A 27925-nucleotide genomic window follows, 5' to 3' on the forward strand; every position below is an offset into this window, starting at 1 on the left:
TGTTGCTTAGTCTTTAGTTTTCTATATTGTGTCTTCTATACTATTTGTCTGTTTGTCTTTTTATTTTTAGCCATGGCATTATTTATTTTCTATCTATGAGTTTGACTCTCCCTCTGGTATCTTTCGTTCCTCTTTGTTTATGTATTTGTATGTTTGTAAGGAACTATTTTCCTCTGAGTTTAGTATTTTTGTGAATAAACTTTTTGTTCATTAAAAGAATATTTTTCAGAAAACCTTGACCCATGGATAAGTTTACATCAATTATTATGAAAAACAATAACATACAGAAACATAAAATAAAAGAATTTCATTTAGCTTTTTATCAAAACAAGAGGGAGACTTAAAAGTCATAACTAATTCATTCACAAATATTGATGTTCAAAGAAACAAAATATCAGATGTTGATTCAGAAGTCTGTTTCACTAAAAAATGTTTTTTTCTAGAAGCCATTAAATAAACCTTTATCATTCAAGGTATTTCATCTTAATCCTTAGAGGTTTCAGGATGTGATCAAAGACTTCAAAGTTCAAAGATTTTATATAAAACTGAGATGGAAGAAGCCATAGGGGGAATCAAAACTCGTTAATTGAACAGAGAAAGACAAAAGTAATGAGAAATACAAAAGTTATAAAAAAAATTCAAGGCCAAAAATGTGTTTCTACTAACCCTAGCTACCATAATTTTTAGTACCTTCTCTATACTGTTAAAGCCAGTTTTAACACAAGCACTGTTAAAGTCAGACTGATTCCATAGTAGAAACCAGCTGAAAAATGTTTGTAAAATAAAATATTGCCCATCTATTTACCTACTTTTTTTCAGGATGTAAGAGGAAACACAGTAATATATTTTTGGGTTTAACACAGATGGCAGAACCTTCATTCAAATAACAGCAAGAATAATATGATAAGAATCGTTTTGAAGGGTAAAGTGTTGACATAATGGCCTCCTGAATTCTATATAATCCTTATCTCTTATAGTAAAACATAAAAGATTGGCGGATCTTACATAATATAATGACAAACTCAGATACACCTATTCTCCACTATATAATCAGCAGCAAAAACAACAAGATGTGTTACTATATCTTTGCCTTTTATAGTCTGTCAATGTTACCCCTCATCTGTTTCCTGATATCACCCTTCAGCTATGTTATCAAACAGATGAAGGGCTAAGAATTCTGATGAAACCAATGCTAAAGTACTTCTTAAATTTGTAGTGAGTTGTGCGATTTTGCCTGGAGTTTGCCTGTGACTTTGAGATGAAGAACAGCTCTAAAGGCAACATGTGCTTTTTGTGTCATGGAAGGATACGCCAATACAAGCACTGAACTTTTGATTTTGCTTTAGATTTTGTCAAGCTTGTGTAGGAATTAAGTGTCATTTATTTCAATATATCTCTTTTCTAAGACTTCCCGAAACCCCTTTTCCCTCTTTTAACAATTCTTTAATTATTTATTACAAGAAACATTTCCACTTTTTAATTTTTCTTAATTGCAATTCCTTATCATGCATTACTCAGTAAAATGCCACACAACACTTTCTATCCTACAGTTAAATTAAATATACTTCATTTTTAACAATCCCCAGATTGTTATATAATATTATTGATGATTTACAATACAATTAAACATTATTTTCTAATCAATAAAGCAAATTTACATAGCTGTAGTCGTGCAAAAAAGCAATTTCCTTCAAGTACATAAAACTTCTGGTTTTAAAATTAAATTTAATGTTGTAATCTTGCAATTATGTAGCAATGAGGGAAAAAAAATAATTTTTCAATCAAATATTATTTTTAATTCTTTTTCTCCAGAGATTTAAATAAGAGCCTGAGAGATAAATTTTCTTATTTGGATAAAAAAAAAAAGTAAACCTAATGACACTGGCAGAATTAATATTGATTTGTGACTGACATTTAATAGTTAAATTCAGCATGCAGGTTTATATCAAAGAGCAAACGTCTCAGAGATACTCAATTATTCAAATGTACAAAATGTACAGGAAGTTTGAGGTCAACTTTTGCTATTGTTGTTTTTAAAGAGACAATGATTTACCAACAATAGTATATTTCATGACATCAAATTACAGAGAAAATAGATATAAATCAAGTTATTTTGGGTAAAAGATCTGAAGACCCATTCATGGTGGCCGTTGGCTGTTGTCTTCTATTTGGTAGGGGTGTTGTCTCTTTGACACACTCCCCATTTCCATTGTCAATTTTATTGAAAGTCCAGAACATTTCTATCATAAGCTTATATTGGAGCTACTATTAAAACAATTCAGCAATTTAATTTTGATTTTATATTTTTCGTTAATTAAAATCTTAACACTAATTACTGGAACACTTAAATCTTCTTTCACAACCAAATTATTAATTATAATTTTACCAGGAAAGAACAAAAACTGACACCTACGGATAGTCATTCTTCCCAAAGACCATCAGGAATTGGAATCAACTTCCAGCTAAAACAACATCGGCTGACTCGATAGAGGGATTCAGAGCTGCTCTGAAAGCAGGCTCTTGAAGGAAGTGAACAGCATAGAGTGTATATAATTTTATTTGTAAATTGGCGAACGTTTTAAATGTAAATAACTTTGAAATGACTTGCTGCCTTGCCCGGCACTGCGCTAAGTTTTCGCGGGACCATACTCATTCAATATGAATTCTGTTCCTTACTTGGAAGAAGAAGAATGTGTGTTATAAAAATTTGTTGTATTTTAAAAATCCACTGTAATTCTACAATCAATTTCCATTATAGAAGAAAGTTGTATTTATCTGAATTCTAGAAATCAAAATCCAACTGTTTTCACTGCTGGAAATTTTATACAATCAATGGAATAAAAAACTAAATGATTTTCTCCATTGAAGCTGGTGATATGTTCTATGATATTCTACACATTCCTGTTTATTACATCATCAACAAGTTTTTTTCTCCGTTGCATAACCAGACTTTTTACCTTTTAGCTATGAATCATTAATTAAGTTGAACATAAATTGTATATTTGAAATTGTGCAAGACTGATTAGAAATGACTAACTATACTGAAAATATATATGAGTAAAAAATATTTTTGCTATCCTAGAAGCTGGTAAAACCTTCTTGTTTAACTATTTTGGACATAAACTCTTTATTCAATTATAAACTCTATCAATCACTGAAATGCCTCACCTGCTTTACAATTACTGTCAAAACTAGATTGACTTAAGGTTGGAAGCATTTTATGTTTTACTGTAAGCATTACTTTTAACTTATCATTATCAATGATCCATGTTAATGAAGTCAAGGTTAGATGATCTCTGCCAGACTGACATGTACATCTCACAATTATTTTATTTAACCTATAATTTATAGTATCCAAGAAGCAAAACTAACCCTGAAAACTTTGTTGACTAACAAACCAAGAGGTCAAAGTTCAGATGGACCCTGCCATACAGATATCATGGATATGTTCACCTTGACCTTACAACAATTTAATACAACAAATTCAGTTGACCTTTTGCTTTAAATATCAGAAAAATAGCCTAGACTATGTAAAATTTAAATTGATCAAGGACCATGAAAACAAGGGTCAAGGTCAGATGAACTTATCACCTCAGAAAATTCTGACCAACAAATGTAGGTTCCCTAATGCTTGTAAAATAGTGGGACAGATCTAACCAGGAAATTATAGTTGACCAACAAACTATGAAAAGGATAAAACAAAGAACTCTTGTCATTTAAGAATAATCCTCAAGCAGAGAGTGATTCTCTAATATTTAACAATAACTAAGGCCACCCTTACACAAATCTGTGTTTGATGTTGTCTAAGTACATGTATTGTAGGGTTAAGTAGGTAGGTTGGACTTTTATTTCTATTTTGGCCAAGACCATAAGTTTCATGTTTTGGACAAGAAAACAACATTAGAGAGAAAACATTATATTCAAAATTTTAGCAAATTTTTGGTAAGTCTGCTTTTTAAATTGGTAGGTGGGCAAAATCAAACAGTCTAAATTTATTCTTGGCCCAATAAAAAAAGTATTTAATGTAGCATTACCAAATCAGAAGGTAGGGAGTCCACTTTACGTCGAATGTTTTCTAGTTGTTCAAAATACCATTTTCTGTGCCGATCTTCTTCATCTAAATCTCTCAATAAACTGGCTCTGAAATAGATACAATATTTTCATATAATATATAAACCAATAAATGGGGAATGTGTCCATGGGACACGACACAGATGATGCACCACTCGTATATAACGCTGCAGGGAAACTGTAGCAATTAGGTCCCAATATTATTTTTTTACTATTTGCAGACCCCACCTAGTCAAAAAATAAAATGAAGACTTGAGATCTATGTTATAAAGGGACATAACTCAAGAACAGTAAAAAAAATCAGATGTGATTATGCTAAGCATACCATTGTTTAAGATGCAGATTGATTGTGGTGAGCAACATGAACTCAGTTAAACCTCTAGTCGATTATCAAATTCAATGAGCTAAAAAATTGGCCTCTTTTTACCATCAACTTTGAAAAGATTGTCTCTGTAGTTTCTTCCTGAACCTGAATGAAAAACAGCTTCTGGTAATTCTTTGCTTTAAGTATTCAATCAAATACCATAACCAAAGATTTTAGAGCGCATTTGTTTCTAACCTAAACGATGTAAACGACTACGCGTGTAGTCGTTTAATCCATTTGTTTCTTACATTTTTTGGTCAACGTTGACATCGTTCACATAAACGATGTACGCACAAAATAGTCGCGTAGTCATTGATCGTTTATCGTTGAGACGTGTAAAAAATAAATTTGTTTCTGTTGTTTAAATAATTACTAATCTATTATTGTCTGACAACGTGAGGTCGATAAAGTTTATTAAACGATGTATTTGTTTCTAGCAGCTTAACGTTTACTAAACGATAGTCATCGATGACAAAATTTGGGTTAGAAACAAATGCACTCTTAACCTGACACCAGACAGAGTAACAAAACAAGTCAGATAGGAAAAGAAAATGGTGGACTGACACACAGACGGGGAGACCAGAAAACACAATGCCCCAATATTTCCAAAAGTAGACAAGGCATAAAATATTTTTCCTCTTTTAACCTTTTAATATTTCAAAGAAGATCATTTCTAAACTTATTCAAGTTTTACATTCAATAGAACTTGAATAACTAGCATTACAATGAGAATAAACGAGTCTGGAAGGAATTACTTTGATAGATGATTTATATGCAGTAGTTTCTATATAAAGACATATATTGGTCTAGTGGATTGTCTGTTAAACTGTTCTGTTCTATTGAGTTATATTAAGTAGTTTATAGAATATTGAATTTCTGTTTGTATCTATGTTTGACAGTTCTAGTAATCTTTTTACAACAATCTTGTGATTAAAATTCATTGTGTGCTATACTGATATATATGTCCTTACTGTTAAGTTTGAATTCTGAGTGTTTTTATTTTAGAAAAAAAATACAATCATATCCCTTTTCTTTGTTAGCATTATTTTTGTTTGAAACTACATCATAAAATGGGGTACACTGTCAGGTCTTCATCTTTAAAATTGGTTTGATGGCCAATAAAAACATGTTGAGTTATGTTTGAGACTGCAACTTCATTGATGAATACGTAATTTTTGTTCTGTAGTTTGTGCATTATAAGAGGGCTGAATTATCAGCAATTAAACAATAGCCTATTGTCATGAAATTAATATCCTTAAGTTGTACAGTATGCGTCATGCTCATTGATGAAGGCTGTAGAGTGACCTATGGTCAATTTACTAGATTTGAACATTGGTAAACTACTGTTGCCTTTATGTACATAGATTTACCTCATGAGTACTCTACCAAGTGGATAGCTGTTTCATTGGTATACATACCACACAATACAAAATTGTGAATCTTTATAGTAAGTTTACTTTGTTACATATGTAACTCACATGTCTTGAGTGTAAACATAATAAAATTGAGAATGGAAATTGGGAATGTGTCAAAGAGACGACAAGCCCCCACCCCCAACCATAGCAGAAGGCCACCAACAGGTCTTCAATGTAGCAAGAAATTCCCGCACCCAGAGGCGTCCTTCAATTTTATAAAGTATACTTTACTACATATGTTATTCACATGTTGATTCAAGTTTAAACATTTTTGTATTTTCAAATCTTACATCTGCCATAAAAAAAAAAGTTATATGCCAAACTAAATTTAGTTCTTACAATTAATCACCTGTGTTCCTAAGTATCTTAGCATCTGGTTCTTACCTGTATTAAAGGTAAATAGTTCCAAACTAATTTTCAAAAGACTATTTACTTCCATGTAAACAAGGAAAGTAATTGCTTTCTGATCTGTTCAATATCAATTAAGTTATAATGGTAAAGTTTAAGAGATTCTATTTTGAGGTAGAAAAACAAGTTTTGCACCTGTGTTTTATGTTAAAACAATTGATATTTTACTTTTTCCATCTGCCTGACAAGTTTCTGGGGAACTTTCCAAAACTATTATCTAACTAATAGATGATTTGTATTTCTCAATAGTAAACATCCGACTAGATGAGTAAGGCCAAATGCAGTTTGCTTTACTTTTATGTGAAAAGAAGTGGATTCATAGCACTTTTAGTATACACATAGTTACTTTTTAAGGGTTCTGCATTAACCATGATTTGTCATGTTTTTGTTAATTCTTTTTAAACTTTTAGCTGTTGATTTTTTTTCTAAAAGATTTACCCTTCCCCTCTTTCCCCAAAACAAGGGTTGCATTTTAATCTTTAATATTGTTGGCTTTGATTAGATACAATATATGTACAGTATAAAGCTTAGGTGTTTGGTAGTACCTAATTTGAGTTCTAATCCAACAGGATGAAAGAAAATCCTGGGTATGCAGTGAACTGCAAAAACTGCTACTACAGCTAGGGGGTTTTGACAACCTTGACTACCCATGAGAGTCCTGCACACTGAGTCAGTACAAACACTAAAATGGGGGATGTGTCAAAGTGACAACCAGACAAAAGAGCAGAAAACAGCCAAAGGTTTTCAACACAGTGAGTAAGTATTTTCTTCCTTTTATACAATTTTACAATGCCTTATAGAGACACTCACTGATCAGGAAAATAGTAAAAAGAACTAGTCCTTTATACAATCTAAATTGTTCTTTCCATTTTTCATTAAACAGATCTTCAAACTTACAAAGACCCTAACCCAGGGTTGGCTGGCATGCACACTCTATAATTTTGAAAACAAGAAATGCACTTCCTATGCATGTATATTTAGAAAACAATATTTTCCTAAAGTGTAGAAAAATACTCTGAGAAAGGCCCTATGGCAGTTATAACAAATTGTATAAAATATGGATGTCACATTAATATATGCATGTCTGCCAAGAGAAAATTGGCCACCTGCCAGTGTAAGACATGCATCTGTTGTAATGAAAACACTATAAAAACACATTTGTATAGAAAACATCTGTTTGTATATCTATATTATATTGAGCATAGAGTAAAAACATCCAGTTGATTATGATACTCCTGGGTTCTCCCCAGGATTTCATAGCACTGGTTTCCGAAAAATGTAGCCCAACGGCCCAATACATTCTTTTTTAAAATCATCAAATATAGCACTATGGGAGAAAATAAAGCACCAGCACCAGCAGCCTTAAGGCTTAATGCCTACAAACTTGGCTTGTAAACTTGCTTTCAGGCTTGTAAAATTCTTCTCTACAAAGCCAAAAAATTGAGCCTCGGGCTTGTGCACTCAAAGTTTATCATGAAGGCTGTATCAGGGTACAACAATGCGTTAAGGCTGTAAGGAGAAATGTTTAAACTTTCTGTCAAAATCTCCTGAACATTCCTTTTAATGACCTATCACCATGTATCACCATACAGGCCATTCATTAGGAGGCGGTACCTGGTACTTTTACCCTTCATGCTATTGACAAGTACCGCCTAAATGTAGGAATTTTTATATAAGATATTCATGGAATAAATTGAAAAGTACCACCTAGAAACGGGGAAAGTACCAGTCAACATGAAAGATAATGAAACCCCTGACCATATGTGATGACCTTGACCTTTTATTATGTAATTCCTGAAACACTAACACTAAGATATCATTAGACAACCATTACCTTTCATTGTGTAATTCCTGCAAGGCTAGCATTAATATATCATTGGTGGACATTCCTTTTACAGTTTGTTTGGTCTGGTTTTGTCTCGGATCCTCATTAGGTGTTTGTTGCTCTGTTTTTTCTGCCATCTTTGACTGTTGTTGCTTGAAGGCAGAAAATGTAAGATTGCCATTGGGTGAAACATCATCCTCTGAAAAGAAACAATTTGAATTTTTAACTTAAAATTTTTATTTTGAAAAAAAGGATGAAGAACATTTGGACATTTTCACTCTGTAGAAAACAGCAGAGCTGTTGTTGAGACTACCTTCAAACATTGTTGAGTTTTTATTTTACATTATGAGATTAATGAACATATTGGATCCATCTTGAATATTGACTAATGAAAGAAAAACAAAAAACACATAGCCAATTTGGATTACATTTTCATATATATATATATATATATGGTTGGATTACATTTTCAAATATATATAATATATATATGGTAAAGAGAAAATCCAGACGGCCAAATTGAACGAACATCTCCCTGGAACCATTTTCCTTAATAGAAATCAAACAAATAGAAATAAACAGACCTGATGTAAGGCTTCTATGCTGTATGTATATTGGCACTTAACTTGTTGATGTTGGGAAATTATTAGTGTATTTTGTCCTGTGATACAATCATCATTGATTTTGTCTGGACATTACTAACCAATTTCGTAGATTGACAGGGGGTCATCAAACAAACAAACAAAATTCTTAAAAAACATTCATTTTTATTTCACTGAAAAATTTTGAAATTTGTAACGGTTTGAAACCCATTTTATCAATAAACTATTAAAAAGAAACCATTCTGGGTAAAAATATTGATGTTGAACAAAATATTTTCCTTCGGTAGCCCCTTATCAATAATAGGATTTATTACAACAACAGATATAAGCTTATAACTGGTATCTTCTGGGACATTCTGGTTATTGAGGATTTCCTAGACTGATTGAATTACAATCTATAGGTACAGACTGATTGCATTGTGATCTATAGGTAAATTGAAACTGACAATAGTATCTACTGATAATAGAGTCCTAGAGTAAGCCTAGACCATTGAATGTTATATGAGCTTTCAGCATATAATTGTAATTACTTATAGATTGTTTGAGAAGCACTGGCTAGAGAAATTAAATAAAACAATACCTAGATACAATGTATTTTGATAATAGGTATTATCGCTATTTTGTGCATTTTTCTTTTGATCTTTTTTTGTGATAATTTTCATATCATGCTACTCGCTTGAGATGGAAAAATTATCGCTATCAACTAAGGACACGTGGCGTTGCTAACGAAATTGACATGAAATTGACAACGTCGTCATAGGTAAAATAGAGATAAACAGATTATCATTGGTCATCTCAACTCAATTACTTTTTTCACTTTCGCTGTACCAGCTCAAGCGAGAAAATCAATCTCATTGAGATGGTCAACGATAATCTATAACTATGAGACAGTGTCTACCTAGCTGTGGAACTGTAGCTCTTGGGTCCTTATGAAATATTTATTATTTGCTGACCATAGACTTAAGAGCTATAGTCTAACTTTTTAAAAACACCCAACAAACATCAATAAGTCTGAAATGTTTCCAATGTTTACATACAGAAAGATTCAAACCTTAATAATTTCCCCCATTTGTCAAAAATGTTTGTGAAACATAAAAAGATCAAGATGATCATTAGAACTATATATTACAGTTATACAAAATTTCCACCATACAAAAAAATTCTGAGCAGCCTTTCTTATTTTATGTCAAAACAAATACTGCTGATATCAGCATACAATTGGCAAGACATAAAATGTCTTATCTTGAATGTCTAAAAACAATTTTTCCCAATCTAGCCATCTATATCAATATCTCTCTCCTTTTATTAACCTCCGATATTTCATCTGCTGTATTCCACTGATAATATTGTTATGTAACAACTTTCTTTATCAATGGCCACATAAAACTTATCGATTTTGTGTCGGTTTCACCTCAAATGTTACATTATGTTGGTTAATTGCTTCCGCTAATAAATAAAAGATTTCTAAAAGCATGTTTAGGACATTTGATTGAATTCTGTTTAATTTTTACTGCTTCCTTGCATTCATGTTAAATGTTTTATGCTTTCTTGATGGTACATTTATTTAGTTAAGTCGGTTGTTGCACCATGCATCAGGGGTGGTTATAAGGAGTTATTTGTGGTAGTCTAGCTAGTTCCTAATTTCAGAGGCCATTGGTTTTTGAATGACTGCACATTTTCATCCCTGTGCATGCATATATTTACATGTATGCCCTAGAAAGCTACTATAACCTACGAGAATGTTTAATTATTATCTTTTATGTGCTAGACATGCAGACAAACATGTAGACAAGAACAACAAGGTCAATAGTCAGCACTGAGATTCAGCAGGAGTTTTGAGTTAACTCTTTTGTTAGATTGTCAATTTTGGGGTCCTTCTTTTCATTCTTGTTAATCCTTGAATGGGGTTCTCTTTAAATATCAACCCATCTGCCCTTCATAAATTTGTACAAGAGGGATGGGTTTGATTGCCTGTTTGGTCATAAAAAAAAGACTAAAAAATTGGAACATCAACTACACTATTTAAGAGTATTAGGAAAGTCTGGTTGTCTGCATAATATCCCATGAACATATTCTCATCCAGATATGCATGTGATATTTGCCCCTGGACTTAAATCCCAAATCCATCATCATCATCATCAAAATCTATAAATATCTATAATAAACAATGTAGAAATCAACACATGCTTGTCAATTAAATCGAGCTTGTGTGTTTATATTCTTTCATATCACTAATGTATTAGGTATACCTGATGAACTTGTTATGTAATCAGATTTAATGAACTATGATAGAAGCCTACTGTTCACAGGGCTACCTGAAATGTTGTGTAATCTATAATGGATGATTGTTAATACAATATAAACAGGAGCCCACTGATTCTGATATGTGAAGAACTTTCTACACCGCCAGGATTCTTGGCACATAATGGAGTTACAGACAGAATAACATCTGTTGTTATAATGGTTAAATAGAAAGTGACTGAACATTCAATTAACTGACTCAGCCCCAGCCCCCCCCCCCCCCCCCCCCCTTTTTTTCTCACTTAGGTCCCTCTTTTAACAAGTTTACAAGTTTACAATTAATCATAACATTGGAAACCTGCCTTTTGTAATTCACTGACTAACAGAAATGATGACAAAAAGGAACATCTCAATTAAAGAAGCAATGAGGAAACAAGAATGTGTCAACAGTACACGGATGGCCCACTCGCACTACCGACCAGTACCAGTTTCTATGTTCAGTGGACCTAAAATTGGGGTTAAAATCTGATTTTTTGGCATTTAAATTAGAAAGATCACATCATAGGGACCAAAGGGAACATGTGTAATAAGTTTCAAGTTGATTGGACTTCAACTTTTTCAAAAACTACCTTGATTTGCACTATCATCTTCAATGTTCAGTGGACCATGAAGTTGGTTTCAAAATGTAATTTGGCATTTACGTTAGAAAGATCATATCAAAGGGAACATGTGTACTAAGTTTGAAATTGATTGGACTTCAACTTCATCAAAAACTACCTTAACCAAAAACTTAAACCTGAAGTGGGACAGATGGACGGACAGACGAACAAACGGATGGACGATTGAACAGATGTATGAACCTACGCACAGACCAGAAAACATAATGCCCCTCTACTATTGTAGGTGGGGAATAACTCTAATATCATAGGTGGGGCATAAAAAAAAGGTCATAGTGAACTAGAAGAGTGTAATGGTATAATAAGTAAATATTGAATACCCATGTTTAGAATTCCAAACATACTCTTTTTTTGTCTGCTTAAAATGCATACTGTAAACCAACTTATTTTCGCGGATACTTTATTTCGCGTTTTACCCTTTCTTGATCACTTCGTGGCGATTTATTTTTCGCGATTTTCTTATTTACTTGATAAAGTGTTATAAGGAAAGATCCAAGTTTTACATATTCGCGACAATTAATATTCGCGTTATTTTTCTACTTGCGAAAATAAATCAATCGCAAAATAAGTAGGTTAACAGTACCCTTAAGATTGCATTGGCACTTATGATAGTGAAACTTGACAAAACTTACTGGGCTTGACTCCTTATACACTGAAGATGAATAAAATAGCAAAATAAAAAATACTCCATATCTTTCTACCCTATTTTTCTTAAGGAGGGAAACACAACAAAATGCTTACTTTGTTTGGCCCAATACTATAAATATTTCACAATAGTAAAAGAACACTCTAGCAATAAAATATCATCAGATATATTATAGAAATGAATCTTAAAGCCAAGTTTAACAGGTCACTTGTTTATAATACTTAATGTAATGTATATCACAGCAGGGATGTTGGATGTACCGTATAAATGAAATTTAGTGATGAAAATTGTTTTAATACCAATAGATATATATAAACACACAAAATAAAAGGCTAGATTTATTTTTGAACTTTGGAATAAGCAAAGAAAACATAATCTACACTTAAATTTCGAATATAAAAAGATAAAACAATTGGATGAATAAAAACTAAAATCACACTTTTTTTTTTTTTTCATTTTACAAATCAAGCCATCATAATTTATTCTAGAATGGCATTTCTCATCAATCAATAATGATAATATTTTTTTCTTCAGTTCTAAATTTTTTTACATTCAATGCTCAAATTTGTCATCAAACTGACTTTATTAATACATTATTAGAATAATATATTGTTAAGGAGACCACATTAATTTTTCAATGATCTAATGTCAACAAGGGGCATTTCATGCATGAGTAAATAAGTAAAACTTCAGGCCAATACAGTGAATGAGTCTACAACAACATTTAAGGCCAAATAAAAATATATGTGTGGTTCCAGTAACCCTACCGTCCCTATTTTTTCGGCTTAAAAATAGCCTACCCTAAAGATTTTATTGTCATTTTTCATTAAGCACTGTTAAAGTCAGAATGTGGCTCTCATAGACTCAATGTAAAAAAAAAACTTAAAATAAAAAAAAATCCCTACCTACCTACCCTAACTTTTTTTCAGATGTAACTGGAACCACACATACTTTTTTATTTGGCCTAAAACAGAACCTGTGGAAACTGCTTTTATTTCTAGAAGTTTAACCTATGTTAATCTAACACCTGTTTGTTCAGACAAAAATATCTTTATACCAAAATAGGATTGGTTCTCGAGAAAAAATAATTCCCTGATGGTCATTGAAGAAAATCTGCTGCTCCTCAATATTATTTCAATTGCAAAATACATGTACCAAAATTGTGTCCTTTGCAAAATTTAAGTAGTCAGGACATTCAGACATCACAATTTCAAGAACACAAATTTCACAGACAAATATGTATAATTTCAGGGGTAAGGCAGCAACCATTTGATTTTCTGGGGGGGGGGGGGGCTATGGATTTTTTTTCCGGACAAACTTTTTTTTTCGCCTGTGGCGAAAAACAATATATTTTTTGGGCGAGAAGTCGAAAACAATTTTTTTCTTTCAATTTTAGCATAACATATAGTGGCAGCTGAGGGTGAAACAAACAATTTTTTTTTTCTCAGGATCAGAAACAAATTATTTTTTTCTCCCAAAACTGGAAACAAACTTTTTTTCCAAAAAAATCCATAGCTCCCCCAGAAAATCAAATGGTTGCTGCCTAAGACAATACCTGAGGGGCCCAGTATCACAGGCTTCTAAGGTTAAAGTTGGACCATTAAATTTTAGCTAAAACTGTTGTTTGCTTATGTTTACAGTGATATTGTTGTCTTTTTTCAAAATTACCTCTACCGTTTTTTATTGGGAAAAATGCATATTTTTTACTGAAATTGGGAAATATTATTCTAAACACATCTCCGATTTTTTTCTGACCTTTGCTGTCTTTTTTGCACTGTTTTTTCATTTTTATTTTGGTTGTCAGACATTTTCAACCTTAAGGTACTTTTCAGAGAGGGGAAAGAAACAGAAGCAATGATGGTACTTAATGCATTGAAAACCACTTGTGTAATACAAACACCATGATGATTCTGATCAGAAAACCGGATCTCTAAAGTGCTTTATAATATCAAAATAATAACATGAATACGATATTTACAAACATTACTACCAATGCCATCACTGTTTGGGGGAAAATGTAGACCCTTTTGGGAGGAATTTTAAGCCATTTTTTTTTAGTAATTGGGAATTTTCTCTAGGGGAAAAGGCCGAATTTCGGCTGTTATTTGAGGCAAACAATATCACTGGTTTATCTTACATCAATCTTATGACAGGTTTGGATCCCCAGCCTACGTCAAAGAAAAATATTTCTCCCCCCCCCTCCAACTTTTGATATAAACTTTCACAGTTTATTTTGTCTACTAACCTTCATCATCATCTCCTATTATAATGTCTTCCTCAGTTATTTCATCTAATGATAAGTAAAAATCATCGGACATGTCAATTATCTACTGCGGAGTATATCTTTCATGTAAATTCCTTTTGCAAAATCGAAAATAGCACATACACACATCCAAGTAAAAATTTAGCCTTAAATTTTTGATTTTTTTTTATCACTTCCAATTGAATTTGTTCTCAAAATTCTCTTTTTCACACATCCAAGTAAAAATTGTGACTTATTTTTTTTTAATTTTTCTTACACTTTCAATTGAATTTGTTCTCAATACACCTTTTTTCTTGTAATTAAGAATAAAATACCATAGATCTAAGATAAGCATGTGTTTCCATAAAATACTAGATGACAATTAACTGGAACTATAAAAGCAATAAATCCACTGTTATCTTTGAGCTTGTGTTAATACAGAAGGCACATATCATTTCTTTTAACAATAAACATCCATTTTATCTTGAAATATCAGTGAAATATTATCCACATTTGCTTTCTTTCCCCAACTTCCTGTGTAAATAACAAAACTAGACATCTACAAAATTTTTACAAAATTCACTGTGTGAAAAAATTATATCCCATTTCCTTCAAGTTTTACTATTGGAACTAATGCATCTGCCACCTAAAACAATCACTAACATTTTCCAATAATAACTGCATCATTTATCATTCCAGTATAGTGAAAATAAAAGCATGTTTGATCAGAGCATCTAAATTGGTGAGATTTTGTGAGATATGACATATGAAACACACAAACCCACTCAAAGACATATGGTTTATCCCACATCAAAGTTCAGACTATTCCATTATAATAACAAAGGTGTGGGTAATCAATATCTGCTTCTGAGTCAAAGACTTACACAGTCAATGATGTAATTAACAAGCCCTTTCATCTTTAAAACCAATACACAATTTCCCCAGTATTCCAATCAGACAAAAAAATCAATGAATCTGAATGTAAATAAACAAGTGATTCATCTCTTTAGAGTACAAGATTTCTAGTGAAATATGTGCCAAATCTTCATTCAAAATCAGTAAATGCGCAAATCTCTCTTAAACATAGAACTTTAAAAAGTTCGCCAAATTTTCATTCAAAATCAGTAAATGTGTGAATCCCTCTTGAACATTGATCTCCAAAAAGTTCGCCAAATCTTCATTCAAAATCAGTAAATGTGTAAATCCCACTTCAGAACATCTTCAAAAAAGTTCTCTTTCATTGAAATATTTATATTGCAATGCCTACGGCTAGACAGAATTTAATTTAACTGTAATTGGTAATAAATCCCAAAGGTCAAATCTATTGAAGCTGTATACCATCATGACAAATATTTCCCCGATATTTTACTAATGTTTGACGAAAATTCCTTTACCTAATCCTTACATTGTACACTAGCCGTATCATCCCTATTCAACAAAAACATGGCTAATCTTTAACATTATACTAGGTCTCCTAGCGATAACATCTATCGTTTGTTATAAAACTCACTAAATGACTTCCAAAAATCAATTTAAATCCTCAAAATTATGCGAAACATACTAGTCCTATCTCTTTCATGTTAACGACCAATTATTCTTAATTTATATGCACACTTAACCTACAGCAGTTTAAAAAGGGATGATAAAAACGTAACCTTTGTAATTTCATCAGATGAACATCTCGGTAAAAATAAAGTCAACCGAAAGGTATGCACATGTATTGTTCAAAACTTGATATCCTGTAATTTAATATCAAATATAAATCACAGTATACCGATCAAGCACACATTTACCCACCAGTCATTTACAACACAAACGTGACTATTATAATTTGCATAACTGATGTGTATTGATAATGCACATGTATGCTAATCTACAGATAGTCAATACTATATTATCTATAAGTGTGCTTTGGTCTCTGGTGTAGAGTTTTCTCATCAGCAATCATACCACATCTTCTTATTTTCATAATGGATTATTTTTTCTATTTCTATAACTTAAATAAAAGCAATATCCATTTTATATTAGCAATCATACCACATATACTTCTTATTTTCATATCGGATTAATTTTGTTCTTTTTTACTTTAAAATAAAAGCAATATCCATTTTATGCAAATTTTAAGAGCTCTGCATTATCATCAAGAACAACAATTCTTTTAATCTGAACCTTGAATTAAATCTTAGGACTCACTATTTCAATCGATTTTATAATAATCCCTTCCGTTGATAGATTATCATGATTTTGTTTGATCATGCTGTAATTTCATATCCTCCGTTCTAAAGGCTTTCATTTCAAGAAATAAATACATTTGAAGCTGTTCATTCTTCGTGAATTATATTGTGTCAACTTATAAAATTACAGCTAACAAAGATTTGATCAATAATATTGTCACAGCATTTACATTTCCTTTATAAATTAAGCAAATGATAAAATTAATTACCTCTGTCCTCATTACAACCTACTTTTTATATACTAAACTATAAATATCTCCACACCTTACATACTATTAAAGTCTATACTGACACTAGGGCAGTCATCTACAATCCTCCTCCCCCCTTTTTATTATTAATTTTTTTTTTTAATTTGTGCCCCTCTATTTTGCAAAATGTACCAAGAAACCAAATTTGGCAGACAGACACAGCAATGTCTAAATCTAGGTACAAAATGTATTGTGCGAAAAACAATCAGTTCCCCCACAATGTAATCAAATATAAAAAAGAAGATGTGGTATGATTGCCAATGAGACAACTTATATCCACAAAAGACCAAATTGACACAGACATTAACAACTATAGGTCACAGTACGGCCTTTAACAATGAGCAAAGCCCATACCGCATAGTCAGCTATAAAAGGCCCCGATAAGAAAGTCTTGATAGTTTTGTCAAACTGATATGAAAATACATCTAAAGGTCAATTTTCTTTCTCCATCCAAACAGATCAATTACCAACCAATATTCAGACTCATATTTCTATCTGTTTATCTCAATATTCTGACAACTCAAGGTTGGTGCCATTTATCAATCACTATTTATCAGTAAAATTGAACAGATAGAATGCAATGATTTTTTTCCTGATTTCTCAGTAACAACAGGTTATCTCAATAGGTCTATCCCAGCAACGGTCAATAATTGTAATTTTGAATAATCTATAGACACAGCAACGGTCAATACTTGTAATTTTGAATAATCTGTAGACAAACAAACTGCAGCTGGTAGCTGCAGTCGCCATTACAGATGTTAACAATTCTTCGTAGTTTTGATGCAAGAATAGATGTATTTACACTTGTATGTAAATTTGTCAGCCATAAAGTAAAATCACACAGGTTCCCTTAAGGGAGTTCGCTTCTCAGTTTCAAAGTAATTAACTTTTCAAAGCACTAGTTTATATTGATAGGGAAGTGATAAAGGAATCCAAAGAGCAAAAAAAATATATAGGTCACGGGGCTTGTTTTCGAGAGATGACCCATTGAAATTTTGGCGGGAAAAAATTCTCTCTTGACTTTTCATAGCTTTATCATTGACAAGTGGAAGTTCTCAAAAACTGTTAAAAAGTAATTAAAATTTTATAAGACTTTTACAGATGGCTTATCATTATACATGTAAAAGATTTTCAAAAAGAAAAATGGGGGTCACCGGGCAAATTTTTTCAAGGCATTCAAATTGATAAAACCAGAGGATTCCGAAAATCTGACAAAAAATCCAAAACATGACAAGCCAGCTTCCTTAAACTTTGACATCATAATTCAAAACATTTGACGTGATTGTTACTTGACGTCAAAAAGGTGATTCGGAATAGATATAGGGTCATTCGGAGGGAAAATACAGCTAAATACCAAAAGTGTAAATATGTTTATTCATCAAGGCATTAAAACAATTAGAATTCGTTTTCATATATCAGTTAATTATACTACAGGGAATCACTGAAGCATTATTGGGATTGGAGAGGTCCCCCCCCCCCCCCCTTCTAGAAAGTTCTGGAACGTTCACTGATATGGTCAGTGCTGGTCGACTAAATTAGCAAAATAAAAGAGGACACTTAATGTAAATGCTTTACTAAGAAAACATCTATACCGTATGGTGATTTATAGCTGTTTTAAATACCTGTGTCATTTGGTTCTTGTGTCATTGGTAATCAGAACTGATCTTCTCTTTTATATCTACATGCAGATTTGTTTTACATCTTGATCTAAGTGTATTTAAAAATCTTTTGCAAATCATTTTGCACTGACATGGAAACCAGAGGGGAAAAGGAAAGTTGGACGTCCCAAAACTACCTGGAGATGGACTGTAGAGACAGAACGAACATCACTTGGATTGAACAGCTGGGCTTCAGCAAGAACAGTAGCTAAAGACCGTGTGAGATGGAAACAATGTATCAGGGCCTTAAATGCCGACCGGCATGAAGAGGATAGGTGAGGTGAGTTGCAAATCATTTATGTTCCTATTTCTTTCCACATTGTGACCATTAATTGAACCCCAATCAATACTGAATGGAATCATCAAGGGGAAATCTTCAATGACACTCAAGAAGAAAGCAAGAAGCAGATTAATATCACAATAAACAACCACAAGATATTTGTCATATAATAATGTTAGAATCATATGGAAGGAAATGAGACAGTCAGATTCCATGAGTTATGGTGATTAAGAAGAAACAATCAACAGTTAATTACAGCCTGATAATTAACCCCAAACTATGGTCGTTTTATGCCAAGGATAATGGAGTTTCTCTTGGACTCTAATATCAATGCAATCAGGGATACATGTATTGTTCTTGACAAATTATTTAGTACCAAGTTAGAGTGGCACTTGTAGTAAACCTTCATTTATTTTAAATAGTTATAAAATGTCACCTAACTTGATTGAAAAATCTCACATGTAATACGGTTGGATGCAGGATTTTCTCATTGTTTTGAAGACCCATTGGTCAGGCTTTGGGCTGTTTCCAACATTTTGTTTGGGTTCTTGTCTCTTCAATACATTCCCTATTTCCATTCTCATTTCTAAATTAGATCTTTGATGTGGTATCTGGGATGCGTGACAAATATTTTTTTTCAAACAAGAAATCAAAAATGGCAGCAACTGATTGATCATAAAATTTCAGGGCTAAACATTGATTTATTTCCTCTGCCAGCCATTATTACTCTTCAGGAAGCATCAATATTTTTATGCATGCCACAATCGACATCAAATTTTTAATCCCTAAATTCCATTAGTTTATTACCCTTATCACGTTAAAATATTCTTTGAGATCATCCCTCCTGACTTTTATGTTTGTTTCTTCATTAATTATTTATCCTTAAAATCCATTATTTTATAACACTAAATAATTCTAAAATATCCTTTGAGAACATCCCTACTCCTAAAATCCATTAATTTGTAACACTAAATAATTCTAAACTATCCTTTGAGAACATCCCCACTGACTTTAATGTTTATTTCTCAGAGCTAGAAGCATCAATCAATTCAACATTTCAGCATCATATAGTAATTCTTAACCCTTCTTCATCATGTTCATGTCAAAGCATGTTAAAGTTTCAGTATAAAATCAATTGCATGTCTAACTTTAGGTTGCTGGTTTATACCAAGGTTGAATCATGCAACAGGATAGGAAGTTCAGCTTTCATACAAAATTAAAATCCATAAAACAAACAAGAATGTGTCCATAGTACACGGATGCCCAACTCGCACTATCATTTTCTATGTTCAGTGGACCGTGACATTGGGTAAAAACTTTAATTTGGAATAAAAATTAGAAATATCATATCATAGGGAACATGTGTACTAAGTTTCAAGTTGATGTAACTTTAACTTCATCAAAAACTACCTTGACCAAAAACTTAAACCTGAATTTCGCATTATCATTTTCTATGTTCAGTGGACCATGAAATTGGGGTCAAAACTATAATTTGGCATTAAAATTAGAAAGATCATATCATGGGGAACATGTGTACTAAGTTTGAAGTTGATTGGACTTCAACTTCATCAAAAACTACCTTGACCAAAAACTTTAACCTGAAGCGAACGGACGCACAGACGGAAGAACGAACGGACGCACAGACCAGAAAACATAATGCCCCTCTACTAACGTAGGTGGGGTATAATTAAAAGGAGCTAAGATTTCAATGCAGAATTTGTTACTTTTAAAATATAAGTGCAATATCAGTTACAGATCCAGGGAAGGGGAGGGGTCCCCACCCCCTCTTTTTTTTTGGATGATCACTGCATTTTAATGGGGATATTGCTTGGAACCCCCTCCCCCTTTAATCTGTGTTGGGAACCCCCCTTTTTTAGAACTGCCTAATCTCCCAGTTGCACATGTACAGTGTCCACCTTACAATTATTCCATATGTACCAAGAATACTTGAAATATTGGCAACTGGCTACTGACCAAACCATAGTCCATGGCCAGTGAACCCTAAAATTGAAGGTCAAGAAGATGAAACCTGCCAGTCAAAAATAAATGACCAGCTGCTTATAGCATGAGTGTATCTTAGAAAGACTTTACCAAGTAACTTTAACCTATATCATGAGGATAAGGTCAGGTGAATCCCTACCGAACAGTAATGTAGTTGTTGCAAGAAACCATTATACCAAATATAGTTATCCTATAAGGCATTATCAGTGAGTATTTCATTTTTTTAAATGACGGTGCAACAGGGCAAGTATTTAAACGAGTTTTTAAAACTTGCCTCCAGTACGTCGAATGAGCATGCCCGAAAGAGTATAAGTCACAGCTCATGAAAGGTCTCCGAATTTGGATATTTTCTTAAAAATTGTCACTCTGTGGGGGAAAAGATTGTTTCAAAGACAAATTTAGCAAGTACAACTTTGTATGGTTTCAGAGGAGTTGAAGCTCAATGAAATCTATCTCTCCCTTCAGTGGTATAGATTATACATGTATAATAAAAGTGTAATACTAATTTGGGAATCAATTAACAAACATTTTTATCTGCTGTTACAATTCTTGTCTGACATATAATCAATTATTGTATAGTAGATATTCATACAAACAATTAAGATTTGTTAGATAATATTCAACTACATTTTGTAATATGCAATTAATAATAATTATCCAATCAATTAACAGTGGAACAATTAAAATTAATTTGTGCACATTGATTCAATTTTGGCATTTATGCCATATTTATTGATATAATTTGAACAGAGTCCACAAACATATTAATTTCAATAGTTTTTCAAATGCTAAATACATGTATTTTGATAAAAAATAATTTAATGAGATAATCAATTTAAAAACACCAAGCACAGCCACATATCAATTTTCATTTAAATTTTGTATTGAAATATATATATATATATATATATACTGTTTTTTTTTGACAAACAAGCATAATCCCGTGAAAGAAAAAACATTTTTTTTTACCATTTCCTTGGGAAAAAAGAAAAATTTACAAAATGACACTTACTCGTTAACTGTAATGACATAAAAACGTAAAAAATATCCTTTGACCAAATTCCTCGAAACCATGTTCTGGAATTTCATTACCGGTAGCATTAAATTACCTTTGAAAATAATCTATTTATTAATCAATTTCATTATTAACTTTTATTACAACTAGTATCTCAATTGTTTGTAAAACAATTGAAAGGTCTTTCCTGTAAAAGTGATGTTTTCGTAATGTACCTTGTACGACCTTTCGTTTGATATACGACAAGCATACCTTCTGAAACTTTCCGCTTTTAACACTTAATGACCTCATCCGCCTACATTTTTGAGATCGGAATTATGATATAAATAACATAGAGTAGATGAGCTTTCATTTGATATGCAACAACTCTATGTTCTAGAAAGTTTGATTTTTGCACTTAATAACCCTATCCAACTAATTTTTGGAGGTCGGGATTTGATATTTCCAATGTACACATCATGACCTTTCATTTAATATACAACAACCCTATCTTAAAAGAAAATTTACTTTTTGCACTCAATGACCCCATCCAACCCATTTTTGTGAGACGTCAATTTGAAATTTGAAATGTACGCTTTATGTTCTTTCATTTGATATGCGACAACCTTACCATCTGAGAAATTTGAATGTTTGCACTAAATGACCCCACGGTCACCCGTCCTCCTGGGATGAAAAGGGGGTTTACAATTTTCATTTTTAAGTAGAGTTTATTAAGACCTTCAATTTGATATATCAGATGACCCATTTGATAAAGTTCAAAAAATGATGCAATATCAACTAATCTATATAAATAGAAGTTATGAAACTTGCAAAGTCAATGCAAAACTTGAAAATTTCAAATTGAATTTTTGGCGTTTTTTTCCATGGAATGTTTTTGGTATTTGGTCAAACATATAACTATGTTAACCTCTTCAATTTCTAAAACATTTTAAGAGGTACGCTCTTGTTGATTCAGAAATACATGCTTCCGCCCGTAAAACTTCAAACTGCATTATCTCTACAACGACAATAGATATCTAAAATCTGTTAAATGATAAATGATCTACAGTTGAAGGACAACATTATAGAAAAAGAATTGGGACAATTTCAAAGTTCACCAAGGTCACAATTAATCATCAAATATATGATGCAATACCATACTTAAGAACTGGAAGTCGTAGAGACATGAGACTAGCACCATTCAACTCAGGACCACTTGACCTTTCAAATATCACAAGGTCAAGGTCATAGTATAATGTTAAGGTCAAGGTGAAATTTCATCATGACCTGACATTGACCTCAAATTGAAGGTCTGGAATTACTGATCATCTTTGCAGTTTATAGTAGATTGATATCTGTTGCCTTTGAAAAGATATACACAAAATACTACACTTTTAAGAATCATCCCGTTGTAACTTTTGAACAGACGGTCGGATATTTTTGGGCTTATTATATAAAATGTAGAGCTCGTCGAGAGGAACAAATTATACGCTGTATGTATGCAGCAAAGTCTTATCGTTTTCCTAATATGTAATCTTGAAATTGCAGCGTAATTTTTTTTTTGCACTCTGTGACCTTTGACCTTGGGTGCATATTGAAGGTCACATGAATTAAAGATTATTGGTGAAGGTCCCAAGTCTCTACGACTTCCGGTTCTGGAAATACAATTTTTCTTAAATTGTACACAATTTTTCAAGGGGAATAACTCCTTATAAGGGTTAATAACAAAATGATTGTATATGTTCATTAACATTGCCATCTGTTCCTGTACATGGTACCGTTTTCAAATCAATTCTATCTCTTATACTTTTTGAGAAAAATGCAAAGGAAAGAAATTGTTTCAAGGGGATATAACTCTCATAGGGGTCAATGAAATCCTATTCAACCTCATATGGTAATAAATCATGATGAGATATACCTATTGTCCAAATAATGTCATGATATCTTTAAAAACAACGAGGGGGTGCCGTGTTGAAAAAAATCAATAAAAGGGAGATAACTTCTAAAGAGGATGATGAAATCCTTAACCGGGTCATTTGGTAAAACTGCATGATGAGGTCTATCAATGGTCCATATTTGGTCTTGGTAACTTTAACAGAAAGAAGGGGCGGGCATGTCAAAAAAATGTTGGAAGAAAAAAAAGAAAAAAAAGAAAAAAAAAAAACATTAGAAAAACAATAAGGTCTTTCCCATGTAGGGGAAAGACCTTAAATATTGTGTCAGTTTCAACTGAGAATTGATTATCAGTATTTACAGATTCTGTACGATGATGATTCACGGACTCGTTCTGTTAGATTACCATATACAATACTTATTGTGACGATAGAAAATTAAGTTATCCTAGAATTCTAGGGTGAATAACTGTCTACCCACACACAGTTTATTAAAGAGTAAATAATAAATAAATGACTCAAGTGTTGGTTTCTGTGTCAAGGACAATATAAGCTGAATATAAATGGACCTAATAAAAAATATATACCTAGTTTCAAATATAAAAACAAAAACATGCAAATAAAATTGTGAATAGATGTGTCAAAGAGATGTAATTATATAACAACATGATCAAAGTGCGGAAAACATTAGAAGGCCACCATTGAATGGATAGTCAACTCATGAGAAAATCCAGCGCCAGAAGCTGAAGAATGGAGAACAGATATATCTAAATGTCCAGTGGCAAATATTTCATGCATGTTCAGAACTAGAGAGTGGTTTAGAGTATGAAAGACATAGAAATTTTTTGTAGAAAATAAATGGAAAAGTAAGAATCTTTCTCAGCGTTAACTAATGAAGGTATAATTCTGACTTCTGTCAAATTTGTTACATACTGCGAAATGATGCTAGAGGAAAATATTGGTTGCGAAAAAGTTATTTGTCTCTTAAAATTGACTGAAAATAAGAATCTCAAAAATACCATTATTAGATATAGATAGATATAAGAAGATGTGGTATGAGTGGCAATATGAGACAACACTCAATCCAAGTCATAATTTATAAAAGTTAACCATTATAGGTCAAAGTATATTTAAAACATTTAAAACATTTCAATGTTTATATATGTATAGATATGCCTGAGGCAAACAGTACAAGTTCCACAACATTTCAACATAAGAAATAAGTAGTCCTTGACAAACAAGTCATTGTACATTTTTAGAAGAACTGGTACCTACTAGCTACTAAGACAAACTGACCTGATAATATAATTATCCATGACACCTGGTGTTAAATCTTCCCCAAATATCCGATTTAATTTTTGACTTACCTTTCCGTAATAATTTGGTCAAATACACCTCAAGTGGAAATACTAACATAACTTTTATCATCCATTAAATTATAGTCCATTTAAACCAACGTAGCATTTTCAAATGTACTCTACTGAGTCCTTGTACAAATTGTGTTTTTATTATAATTCAAAATATTAAGATTAAAATAAATACTTCAGAATGAGGTTAGGAACCCAGGTGTTATGTTATGTATATATCTGGAAAATTGAAAAATAAGGTGACATCAAATATGTTTTTACATACTGTGCTCTTTGATGTTGTTTTCAAGTACAAGATCAAAGGCTAACTCTCATGGGGTTCACCAGAGGGGGTAAAGGTTACATGTTGAATTTAAACTATTCAATACTTATTTTAATTCATCCATCATTTATACCACTTTACACAAAACTGTAACAATAACTTTATTTATAAGATTAATTAGATAAGCAAATCATCTATCTTTTAACCAGACTATACATGTATTAGTATAGAAGACTGAAAAGGCCATCATTTATATGAATAAATTATTCTTGAAAACATACTCAATTAGCTTGCATTACAGGTTTTTATTTAATTTTTGCAGATGATTTATTTTATGTAAATCTTCAATTTGTTCTAAAAGTGTCAAAATCAGTCAAAAATAAAAATAAACATTTTTTAAATAAATGCTATATTCTCCCCCCTTTTCCTTCATGGCCCCTCTGACTTTATCAGAGTATCAATATCTCTTTATAAACCTATAAACAATCAATTATCAGGTGATAACAATCAATCACTATAAGATCAATAGTCTAACTGATAATCAATGTCAGAGGGGGATACTTACTCTAAGACCTAATATCATTTATATGCTTATATCAAAAGGGGGGAAGAGGTTACTTACTAAGGCCTAACATCATTTATAAGCTTATATCAAAAGGGGGGAGGGGGTTACTTACTAAGGCCTAACATCATTTATATGCTTAAAACAAAAGGGGGGAGGGGGTTACTTACTAAGGCCTAACATCATTTATTCTGTTTATAAATGTACTAAATTTATACAGTTCTTATTTAAACTTGCCATCACTGGCATCAGCATTACTTTTAAATACTGTGGATTGTTTTTAAAAAAAAATAGGGGGGAAAAGGGGGGGGTCATTTTTTCGTGGAATAAAGAAATTTGTGGAAATTTGAATTCTAAGTTTCGCCAATTTGCATACAAACAAATAGTAAGTTTGTTATTAGTTGGAACACTTAAATTGTGGTCCAAACTTTTATCATCCTTTTCCTTATTATTATATATCATATTATTTTTAAGTCTGCATTCAATTTTTTATCAAATCATAAAAATGGAAATTCTGAAGATAAGAACTCATTATTTAATATATCTTTCAATAAAAGATGCTTTATGACATTGAAAGCACATTGACAACAAATTCCAAAACAAGAGCATACTTTTTATAAAATTATGGTTCCCACTATTTACCAAAGATTTTAAAGGTTTTATTCTTCATAATTTTTTTATGTCAAAAAAGCTTTGGGTTATAGGTTAGATAGCTCAGATCATCTCATAGAGTACAACCTAAAGAGTTCAGCTTACTAAAAACCTAAAGACACCTCCACACAAATAGTTAGACAAAAAATGTGATACCGGTAACCCCATACACTATAAGCCATTTGCTTTTGTTACAATTTTTTTTCAACTTCAGCAGTTTTTAGTTTAATTAAACCCAGGTATCAAATATCTGTTAAAAGTGTGTTGATCTTTTATTCTACTAAATCTTCCAAAAATTCCAATTACATTCACATTCTAATCCACCATAGATCAACACTGTTGACTCTAGGATTTGAGAGATCTAAATTATAACATTCTTCAATACATTCTTTTTCAAAAGATAGAAATACCGTATTCATCCAATTATAAGTTAAGAGGCTGTTGAATTTTTCTGAAAGGACAAGTAAATAGTCCTCCAGTGCAAGAAAACTATATTTATGAAATTTGAAAGTGGAATATGAACTGGATATTTTTAGTTTAACAATGCTTTTTAAGATCTGAACATTTGTGTCTTAAAAGCCTGAAGAAAATAAGACGAAAATAATCTACGAGTTAAATCAGAAAACAAAAGATGATGTAAGAGTGAAAGAAAACTTATTGACAACAGAGATGTTCTTACTTTTCATTGAACAATTCTTATATCTTATTAATGTTTTCTGTCAATTTTTGTTCTATAGCAGTGTCTGTTAAAGCAGGAGTTTATGGGATTATTCTGGTACTTTCTGTAAAAAAAATATTTCTAGAACAAAAGGCAAAAGTCTACATTATGGCAGAGAATACATTGCTTCTAACTCACCATTAGGGATATGTCTGATAAAGCAGAGTTAATGGGATAATAATAGTACTTTCTGTAAAAAAAGGTCTTTCTAGAACAAAAAAGCAAAGCTGAGCGCTACGGCAGAGAAAACATTGCTTCTAACTCACCATTAGGATTTGTATCCCTACTTTCACCGCCTCCTCCCTGGGCAAAAACATGGATTCCCTCCTCATCAAACTCGTCAAAACTAGCATCCTCCTCATCCATTTTGGTGGCAGCAGTGGGATTTTTCATCTCTGTGACTTCATTTTCCAGCTGTGTTACGTTCGTAGAATTGACATTGATTTCTTGTCTCAGTTGGGAGTTTTCACTTCTTAAATTCTCAACCTGTCGTAAAAGTTCATCATACGATGATGATGCCATGTTCTGAAACCTGAAAATGAAATTGTAATGTTTCAATATATAATA

General features: G+C 32.0%; 1 protein-coding gene across 4 annotated transcripts in view; it reads right to left on the reverse strand.

The window, feature by feature from the left end:
- The window catches only part of LOC143052601 (uncharacterized), a 62370-nt gene that overhangs the window by 23259 nt on the left and 11186 nt on the right, over nt 1-27925 (reverse strand). For 2 of the 4 annotated variants that reach the window (XM_076225665.1, XM_076225666.1), the window contains 3 exons: nt 27625-27890; nt 8093-8282; nt 4035-4140 (listed from right to left, as the gene is read on the reverse strand). In XM_076225665.1, the coding sequence (XP_076081780.1) occupies nt 4035-4140; nt 8093-8282; nt 27625-27880 (552 nt within the window). In that variant the 5' untranslated portion in view covers nt 27881-27890. Of the gene's footprint in view, nt 1-4034; nt 4141-8092; nt 8283-14494; nt 15246-25165; nt 25263-27624; nt 27891-27925 lie in introns of those variants that run through there. The other 2 variants (XM_076225668.1, XM_076225667.1) reach the window with 2 other exon arrangements.

This window comes from Mytilus galloprovincialis, chromosome 11 (genome assembly GCF_965363235.1).
Source record: "Mytilus galloprovincialis chromosome 11, xbMytGall1.hap1.1, whole genome shotgun sequence".
Taxonomy (NCBI): domain Eukaryota; kingdom Metazoa; phylum Mollusca; class Bivalvia; order Mytilida; family Mytilidae; genus Mytilus; species Mytilus galloprovincialis.